Below are 10,786 nucleotides of genomic sequence, written 5' to 3' on the forward strand. Positions count from 1 at the left end.
TCATTGCACAGATTTGCAGTAAATGCCTGTGAAACATGAAAATATGAAACAGCGTTTTGCTTTAGCATTAGTAGTGATGCAAGAAAGTTTTTTTTTTTTTTTTTTCAGGAGCATTAGCAACTAAGGCCATATTGCTCCGGGAATATGCGGTAGTCATTCTATGACCTTTCCGCATCCTCCGTATTTGGTGGTGACGGGCTCGAACCCCGGTCTAATCAAGAAGCGTCTGCTACGCACTGCTGCTCCTTCCCACATTGCTACGGAGGCGCCATGCTGCAAGAAAGTAAGTTATACATCAGCTTACAAAAACAAAATTCTATTTCACCTATTCATCCCCTCGAATAGTTTATCTAGTTCTTTCTTGAATTCATTTAAGCTATCCTTTTCCACAACAACGAATGGAAGCTTGTTCCAGCAATCAACCACCCGTTGGCTAGAGGAAAACTTCCACACATCTATTCTGCTATCATCCTTCCTCAATTTGAATTTATGCCACCTCATGTGCATAGTCTGAGCAAGTGAAAGAATCCCATGAGTATTGAGTTTGCTCAAGCCATTCAAAGCATTAAACACCTCAATAAAATCACGTGCCTAGTCTACAGAAAACTGAAGTAGTTTTCTGTAGAAACGTTCCAGAAACGTTCCAGCAGCTCTACATCCTTCTTAAAATGAAGCCTCCAGACCCGTATGCAGTACTCAAGATTTGGCCTGGCCATTGCCTTGTATAAAGGGATAATCACTTCCTTGTCCCCGCTAACAAAATTCCTGTATATTTACAAAACCGCATGAACTGGCCTGGTACAGTACAACACAGTTGGGGTTACTCTGGTATTGCTGCTATCCATATGCAATACTTGCATTTGTCAATATTCAACTTCAATTGCCATTTCTCAGCTCATCTGCCTATTTTTTCTAGATCTTATTTCAGCAGCATGCCTTCGTTACTGTCATTAACCACCCTGCCACCCTTGTATCATCTGCATACTTAGACATTAAGCTTGTTTTGGTGCTTTGATGTACAGCTGGAGGATTTACACCTGCTAACAGGATTAGCATCTTCGAAGCGCTTCCCAAGCCCAACATCCCTTCTGTGAGCATCACTGGAACACCGTGGAGTATTTCAGTAGCTCTACCTTGCCAACTGGACCTTCTTGCTAGGAACTTTCTGAATTTTAAATTTTCGGTTTTTCAGTTATTAGTCTATTTATGATATTTTTCTTCTGTTAAAAGAAGACGTCCCAGTTGAAGGAGAGAACTAGCGTTACGGGAGGAACATAGCAAAATTCTAGCGTCCACATGCAAAAAAAAAAAAAATGTGTAATACAGGTGCAATAAAGATGCAATAAGACCCTGCGCGAAAAGGTTGACTTCAGTAATTATTTTACTGGGCGTGCAATAACCGTCATCTATGGGTACATACATCATGTATGTACGTGCAATAACCATCATGTATGACCAGATCCGTGGCCTCATCCTTCATGAAGCCACAGATCTGAATATAAAATAAATTATTTTACTTTAGCAAAAGTCAAATGTCATTTAGGCGTACTCACCTCGACTGGCTCTGCGTGCGGTGATGCCATCGGCAGGCTTGTCCTTCGCCAAGTAAGTTGTCGTTTTAGTTGTGGTAGTCGTGGTTGTGATTGTGGTGACTTGCGCCTTCGCGATGCCCATTGCCACGATGACGAAGCAGCACCAGCTCCAGAAGCAGCCCATTGTATCTGCAAAGACAACGCAAGGATTAATGAGTCGTTTCTTTCCTTAGATTCTACGAAGCGCACGACCTGCTCGTCGGTCAGTAAGTGGATGTCGAAAATTTCTCAAGACGCGACGGGATCTGTCTTCGAAATCGTTATTTAAAGTTACAAAGCGATCACTGAGACTTGTGTCAACTCGATGGACCACCTTATCTTCACTCTCCCACGCCACAGGCGTCACTCCCAATTACGGTGATCGGTGGCAGATGACGCTCACATTAGCGAAATGCATGGCAACACGTTTTAATCTGGTCTGCCACCGCGCCGACAGAGAGAAATCCGGGTACTCGTGAACAGTTGGACATCGAAAAGCAAAAGTTAAAGGGCACAGTTGCTCGTGTCTTACTTCTTGGTACATAAATCACGAACGCCCTCCCCAGTCTGACTACTTTTCCGGACAGTCCAATCAGAACGATTTCCTCGTGCCATTCACAGCTACACGTTCCGGGATCAGCTAACCGACCAACGGACTCTCCCTGATGACAGATGCTAAAATGGACGGATCCATCCAGGAAAACAAAGTTCTAAGTTGCATTTGCAAAACTGGTTAAGGAAAATACCACATACGACATACGTCTGTTTCGAAGTAATTTGGATGTGTGGAATCGGGGGGAGGGGGGTGAATTGATCGATAGAGTTGTCATAAGCTATTTTAAGTAGCAGTAATTCATAAAAAGTAGCAAGTGCATTCACAATCCAGTAAATAGCTACAAGACTGATTAAATTGTGAGCATTTTTATAATTAGAATAATGAAGTTTACAAGATTTATGTGATGACCAGAAAAATTAATAAAATTGTGCACATTTTTAAAATTAAAATAATGAAGTATTGTAAATATTTTAATTTTGGTAATACATTTGCTTTTGACATTATTAAAAATTCAGTAGTTAGTTGTAAAGTAATTTGGATTCAGTCATCCATAGAAATGTGTTTAATTAACCGGTTTAATGAATTAGCCTTTTTGATATTTACAGGAAGGCTGTTCCAAGTTTTTGCGGCTCTTCTGTATTTTATGTTTTCCTGTCGGGTGGCTTTTCTAAAAAGCGGACGAATCATGAGGTCTGTTTGCTTTCTTAGGTTCTAGGCTGTTTTTTTTTTTTCTTTTATGAAAAGTATTTAAAAGGTTTGTTTGTTATTTAGAAATATTAGCAACTAAGGCCATATTGCTCGGGGGATATGCGTTGATCATTCCGCATCCTCCGTATTTGGTGGTCATGGGCTCGAACCCGGGTCTAATCGAGAAGCGTGTGCTACGCACTGCTGCTCCTGCCCACCTGGCTACAGAGGCGCCGTATTTGAGAGGAGGAGGGAAATGTGTTTTCAGAGCATTGTAGACAAAGACTTTGTGAAGCAGTTGGTAGACATTGAGGAGTCCCACTTCATTGTATCTAGCACTCATTGATGCATTCCAGGTCTAAAATTGAACATAAACATCTGCTGCAAGGTTCTCATTGCAGATGGTGGTCCAAAAGGGAAGACCACTCTGAGAAGTGAAGGATCAGGATCTACCCAGACAGAGGCTCGGGCAAGGATACCTGCAAGTGACAGTCTTTTTGCCTATAGTTATTATTTGCTTATCCCAACTTTGCTTATTATCCAACCATATTCCTAGAAATTTGGTTTCATTCACTTTTTCAAGATGCTTTTCTTTATACACAACTTGAAATCGATATTTAGCGATTTGTTTTTAGTTCTGAAGACCGTAATTTGGAATATTCTGAAGATCGTATATTTGTATTTCTCAGGATTAAGAACGAGCTGATTTTTATGAAGCCAACTGCGCATTATGGAGGGTAAGGCGGAGGTTTTGAGTTGGGGCTTGTTAGGGTCTTTATCCGTGAGAAGAAGAAGAATGGAAATATGAATATAATTCAGCTTTAGTATAAAAAAATTCACTCCGGTCGAACCCAGCGTGTACTCTAACCCTATATGCATGTGGTGCCTCAAACCTCAAATTTTAAATAACATAATACACCCTTCTGGCACATGGCAGTCCCACGATGCTTCACATTTTGTGGATAAATAAAAATAATAACATTAAAAAGAAGGCAGTCCGAATTACAGAATGTACGAATTAGTGAGATTTCATTAGATACCATGTTCTTCCTACAGAAAATGCTAAATGATTTATATTATCGACGACACCGTTCATGATTCTTTGAGATAGACAACAGTAAGAAGAATGGAGATAGGACAACAAACAGTAAGAAGAATGGAGATAGGACAACAAACAGTAGGAAGAATGGAGATAGGACAACATCAGGGCCAAAGTGGCCAGATAAGCTGAATATGTATGAGGTTGAGGTCGCATCTCCAATAAGAATAACTATTATCTGCCCCTAACCGCGAAACATCGTAGAGACTTTAAAGTACAAGAGTTTGCTGGAGCTAAAGGAGAGCTTTTACCCGGAGAAGACTTTGTGAAAGACGGTATTTATGAATAATAACCAGCTGTCTGTTCTCTTGCCTCCCCCATTTCAATTGATAACAACAGTATATCGACTGGAGCCATGAAAGCAGACATTTCGATCTCAAAACTCTTACACTTAAATGGACTGAGTTGTTGTTACTGATATTTAATTATCGACTCTAACATATATTGACAATATGCCGAGGGGATTTTGAGAAACCGACTCGTATACTAAAATTTCTGTGTTCTCCCAAAAATGTTTTCCTTTCTCTGAAAAACTGCCACGTCCTTGGAAAAGAAGCTGCAGTATGGAAGCTTCAAACTGAGTGAGTAAAGGTGTTGAACAGGATGTATAGTATTGTAAAGTGTCAGCCGTGTAGCAGCTACATAAATAATGGGCAGGATTTCCCTTTTATGATAATGGAACTCTTTGGAAGATATCAGAAATTGTTAACTAAAGACAGAGGACTACAGCTTCAATTTGTGTGCAACAGCTAAAGAGTACAATGAGAAAGCAGAAAATGTAGAGGTCTTAATTAAGTGGTGTCTGTTATCAAATAACGTCAGAAGAGAGCTCTTTCCGTGCAGTGCAACGAGAGCAAAAGAGCATTTTTCTTATTGAATTTTCCCGGAAAAATGAGCATCCCAAATTCAGGGAATGCTCATTTCTTGGGAGACCTCTTGGCTGTTCCGAAAACATTTTTCGAGATTATTGTGCACTCGTTAAAAATGCTAAAAGTGAACTGAACGCAAATCGAAACTGTGCCTATAAAGCAGATCAAAAAATTCTCTGTCACCTTCTGTCTTCGCAAAAAACGCGTAAATCAAACCAATTTAGAAAGCAAATAACTTTAAAACTAATCTCGCAAACACTGATTGCATTAAATTTTTGTTTTCGCATAATAGACTTTTGTAAATCAACCTAATACCGAATACCCAGCAATTTTTTTTAATATATTTAGGTATTAAAATTACTGGCTACTAGTTTTAAAGACGAGTTAGGCATTTTTGCGTGTAATGGGTTACCCGGTGTGGTGAAGACAGAGCTTATACCAACTGTTTACCCACGAGGGCAACAGCACAGCACATATCTTAAACTGTTATCTTTCCTTTAGCACTATAATGATCATCTCGGACCATATACGCTCTACTTCCTCTCGGATTTCATTATATTCTGAAAATAAATCACTCTTCAGCTTTTGAAAAGAAGCATAACCGTCTTCTTATTCCTCTTGTCCACACTCTATTCACCATAATGAAATTCTTCGCTCTTATCTCTGGATGCGGCATCTCAATTGTCTGTATCAGTTAGTGGGTTTAGCGCCTGTTTCATTATCTCATTTCGTGTATGTAGTAAATCGATGTTTAGACAAGTACTACACAAATACTCGTATAGCAGGCCTCAACCTTGGTCCATGCCGCTAAACTCTCCCAGTTAGCAATTTCGCTTAAACCTTAAAACTTCCCCCACAGCATTAGAAAAGGCCATTCCAGATATGTTGATGGAATGTATGATGGTGCCACAAGCAGAGTACAAATCTTATGTCATCATCGCATCGCAAAAGCCGTCGCGCAGAAGAAATGTCAACTTTAGTCTCTCCAGTAAGAAAAAGCACTCTTGACACACCACACGATAACGTATGTCGAAATAGCAGGCAATCCATTTAAGTAAGTACTGTGACCGGTTAGACAGCAGTTTAATCAGAAAGGTGGTTTGAAGTCAATGCAAACTAGTTATGAACGAAAACTATACACTCTCGCCAAAAAAAAAAAAAAAAATACGAATCCTTATTCATTATCGAATAGAGCCCCCTTTGTTTCGAATAACAGCAAGTGTGCGGCGCGGCATGGATTCTATAAGGTGTTTGAATGGTTTTCGTTTAATTGCAACCATTCTTCCAGCAAAATATCGTGTAGCTGTGACAAAGTTGAAGAAAGAGGACTTCGTTGCCGAATGGCTCTCTCTAGCATACCCCACACATTCTCAATAAGATTGAGATTAGATGAGCCCATGTGCTAAAAATAAAGTCATTCCTTCATCTGTGCTCAGCTAAGCAGGATCACATCAACATCTGGAACACGGTTGGTTGGCGTTTGCCAGGCAGACATCTCCGTAGTACTCCCTCCCTGTGCTCAAGGCTCCAGCGGTTACAGAATTTCAGGAGACACTTCCCTAATGTGACCCTGGACACTCTCAACTCGCTCAACATCGACATCGACCTATGGACTATAGACAAGGCATATCGCGATGGCATCTTGGCCCATCTTGCTGTTTGTAAAGGACATTTGTGTAAGTGCCGATCTTAGTAAGTTAACCGATGTCATTTCATGTTCTGCTCAACTTGTAGTCCGTTTTCGCTGTAATTACTACTTCATTCATTTTACATTCTGATTATCATCTTTGCTTTGATCTATTAATTATTATATAGTTATTATTATTATTATTATTATATATACATATATATATATATATTTTTTTTTTTATATAAAACAAAATCACTTGTATAAACAACAAATTGTAAGATTCCTCTGGATTTCTGTGTACGGAATCATTATTGTATAAAATTTATGTTAATAAAGAATCTTATTATTATTATGAATATGAGGCCAGGGAAGATGGTGGTGGACCCAGTCGGTGCCAACAAAACATTCCCCATACCATGATACCACTTCCAGATTCTTGAGTTGTCTTAACAAGGCAAGCAGGGTCCATCACTTCTTGAGGTTCTCGCTACTCTCTGCTTATCATCGGTGCAACGAAAAGTATATTGGTTGCTGCGTGTACACCTTCCACGATTAAATTTTCCTGAAAACTTTAACAAATTCTTAAAATCCTTTAATATTATCATTATATATTATATTTACCAATATCCGTACATTTTAAAAATATTAATTTTAATATCCATACTTGAAATTCAATGTGGTTTTTCATCCCGCATAGTCAAAGGATGTTCAAGGACTCTACTGAAGAATAACCACACAGAATAGAATCCTGCTTATCCGAAACTTTTGGGACCGAGGGTATTTCTGATAATTTCTTTTAATTGTGCTCTGTGAGATAAAATTACAGTGATATTAATTTATTATTTACACATTACGTACTGTACATGATTATATGTTTTTTGATTACCGCTTGAAAGATGTCCGTATTTTTATTTTTTGGGTGAAGTTTTGCTGCATCATGCCAGTGCGGTTTCTGTTATATAAGAGGTGACATGGATAAAATTTTCTTTCTTTTGTTTCATTCAATGCTTTCTATAATTTATATAAAAATTCTAAAACCGTAACAGAATATATGCAATGATTGCTCATATCCATTCTCCTTTACATAATGTACTCATCTACAATTCACGACCTCAACAAATTCTACAGGCATGAGTATTGGACCAATAAAATAACAGAAAAACTACCAACCATATCTCTTCCTCGCGCAGTATAACCACAGTCGTTTTTGCGCCAGTAAAATCGAAACCAACTCAACTCAACCAATCATATCATGATCAAAATGTCAATCAGACTTGGATTATCAAACTACTTGTTCACTATCAACTTGCAAATACAAGCAAGACCGATTGATGTGCCATCTTCTGACAGCATGATAAAACAAAGTAGGTAATTAAAAAAGAAAATAAGATCAAGATCTTAGGCTTCTCCCTTCGATCGGCACTCAAAAAAACATAATAACCTGCAAAACATGTTTCCAAGCAATACCAGGAAATACTTCGGTTATTAAGAATTAACTGTGACATATTGTGATGGCAGCGACTACAGGAAACAGACTCCAGGATGCGCATATCTAATGATACATTTAAAAGACATCTATTCGAGGAACTGGAGCAAATAGAGAAGTCCGAAAGGAAGCATCTCCCACTGCAATAAAAGATTATTTATTGATGGAAATGTCTGCAGAAATATGCGTCTCTTTCATCTGTTTAGCATAACATAAATTAAAGTGACTTGGTAGAAGGTGACAGCCCCAAACCAAACCCATTAACTGTGTGCTATTATGGACGACAAGCATGTTCGGTAAAACCGTGCTAATAGAGCATTTAAACAGAGTATTATAATAGAAACAGAGCATGGCAGTAGACGCACAGAATTTTTTTTTAGGTGTATAAGGCCCTGACAGGTTGATAAAATGAATCAAGGAAGAATATTCTACACTGGTGAATGGGACAAAAGTTTAATATTCTCCTCTGACATATGAAATCTCAGGGAACAATAGAATATATAGTAGAGTAGAATAATATACAGGGTGTCCGAAAAGTGTGTAAACTAGTGGTAAAAATATGTTTTCTTTACAGGTGAAAAATGGCATCGGACCGTTCTTCTTTGGAAAAGCAGTGGATGGCAAATTTCGATGAAGTAGTCGAAGATCAACTTCGACTACTTCATCGAAGAGCATTGAAAGAGAAACGGTACCAAATCCTTAGTGCTATCGTGAACGAGTGGAAAACCTTCCATGAAGAATCAGTGACTTCATCCAGGCCATTCGTGACCTCCATATTACCTGAAAATGTTGGATGATGAAATGGTACTAGAACTTGATTTAATTGGGGAACGACCCGAATGGTTCATGCAAGACGACGCTTCTCCGCCTTACGCAATTGGAGTGCGTCATAGGTTCAATGACATGTTTCCTCATCGATGGATTGGGAGGAGAGGACCAGCGGAGTGGGCACCACGATCACCTGACCTTAACCCGCAGGACTTTGCATTTTGGAGATTCCTGAAGGCACAGGTGTATGCTGTAAAAATCCGAGATCTTCGTCATCTTAGGGAGAGAATTACCAAGGCTTCTATTTCTGTCGATCCCAATATGCTGAGAAGAATCCAAACAAAAGTGGTACATCGGCTGAGAAAATGTGTGGAGAATCAGGGTGGCCATGTTGAACACATATTGAAAATGACAGTAAGTATACGTAGTGTAAATCCTATTGGTTCCAGACTTTTCGGACACGCTATAGTATATAGAATAATGTACATGTAGTAGAGTAGACCTTATGAAATTTACCTTAGGGCAAGTTGTCATTTTAATACTAAGTAAACAATAATTCTCAGGACATAAAACTGTTAATTATAGTAATGCTACTTTATGAGAAGAACATGAAAGTGTCCTTGCTACAACTGACCAATTTGTCTTGATAATCGGGTAACTGATGCCATCTAATGGCATAATGTCATAAGTGTTTGGCTCCGTACTGAACAGCATTCGCGGATAGAGCAGTGGTCACGATCACTGTCTTTCCAAAACACCAGTTCGCTTCCGGGCTTCATTATCTCTGGGTTCACTCTGAAATATTTCAGTCCAACTCGGTCGCAATTAAAATAAACAGGAACAAAAGGGTCGCTTGGTGCAATCGGCTTAACAGCGATTATTCCTAAACAGGTGGCGCTTTGAACGTACACGAAACGTATGCATCGTGGATGCGGTCGTTTTAGGATTAAACGAAAGGATAATGGTCCCACCCGATCCGCAGTGTTAACCTAATCGGTGGGAAGCTGATAATTAGCATTTATCGAAACCAGTTTCTGCTATCGCTTACCTGTCAGTGGAATCACGTGCAGGACCTCTGTATCTATCCAGCAAACGAACAGCTGTCGCGATATCTGATTTTGTCGCTTATTATATTACGCTTTCTTTCTCTTTCTCTGGAAATGCTGAGTTTGCCATTCTCAGGAATGGAAGAGCGACAGCGGTTTATGGGTAGGTGTGCCCTCTTTGTTCACGTGGATAGCGCGTTGATGATACGTCTTGTTGGGACAGCATCAACAGTGACTCAACCTTCCTGCACACACACTTTCGAAACTCGCTCCCTCAGCTGCCGGGTATTCAAATGTTTCCACATTTGAATACCCGGCAGCTGAGGGAAGTTCGCTGTCAACTCGGAAAATCCACGGAAACAAGTGACAGCGATACTGCTCGACGATTGGCTACGGAAACATTGCGTCCCTGCTACGTTATCCGATTCATTGCGGTGGTGGGGAGGGGGGAATTGACAACTCACATGTCAATCCACAAATTCATCTAGGTGGTGTTGTTATGATGACCTGCAATGGAACCCGCTTAACAGGATTCCGTTTAAGACATTATTCCGCCCATAGAGGTTAGTGTTTCTTCTTGAGAAATATTCCGTAAGCCTGATGTACACTGCCCTTTCAAAAGTATTAGAACACCCCTCAACAGCACCAGTGTGAGTTACGGTTAAGAGTTTACGGTATTTTCAAGATTGTCTCTTGCCACTTTAGTAATTTGTCCGTACAAAGCAGCCATTTCAGCAGCCTTCCCAAGTGAACAGTGACTGAAGTGAAAAGACAGAAGCCCGAAGGTGATAGAGCAGTTAATCGGAGCACCAGATTTTAAAGAGATTGTCGACAAGTTCTCATATCTGTTTTGTCTGCTCTCAGTTGCTTGCTATGAGGGAGCCACAGGTAAAACGTCCAGATTCCGAAGACTTCCGCTACGCGTTGTCCAGTTCTAACCATTGCATTTGGTTTGGAAGAATGCCCGGATAAACTTGAAATATTGTGCGATGCGTCTTGCACCATATTAAATCAGTGTATTATATGTCCATCTACAAGTGTAAGTGTTCAGTGGGCAATGTGAATGCTATTCGG

At 39.7% G+C, this 10,786-nt stretch overlaps 1 protein-coding gene across 1 annotated transcript in view; it reads right to left on the reverse strand.

Moving 5' to 3' along the window:
• The window catches only part of LOC150083803 (clotting factor B-like), a 32,212-nt gene extending 22,234 nt beyond the window's left edge, over positions 1–9,978 (reverse strand). Inside the window, exons 1-2 of the mRNA XM_090374892.1 lie at positions 9,715–9,978; positions 1,554–1,721 (exon numbers count right to left, since the gene is read on the reverse strand). Coding sequence (XP_090231018.1) covers positions 1,554–1,716 — 163 coding nt within the window. The 5' untranslated portion in view covers positions 1,717–1,721; positions 9,715–9,978. The remainder of the gene's footprint in view (positions 1–1,553; positions 1,722–9,714) is intronic.
• Positions 9,979–10,786: the final 808 nt, after the last annotated feature.

This window comes from Mastigoproctus giganteus, chromosome 6 (genome assembly GCF_048544385.1).
Source record: "Mastigoproctus giganteus isolate SK-2022 chromosome 6, ASM4854438v1, whole genome shotgun sequence".
Taxonomy (NCBI): Eukaryota; Metazoa; Arthropoda; class Arachnida; order Uropygi; family Thelyphonidae; genus Mastigoproctus; species Mastigoproctus giganteus.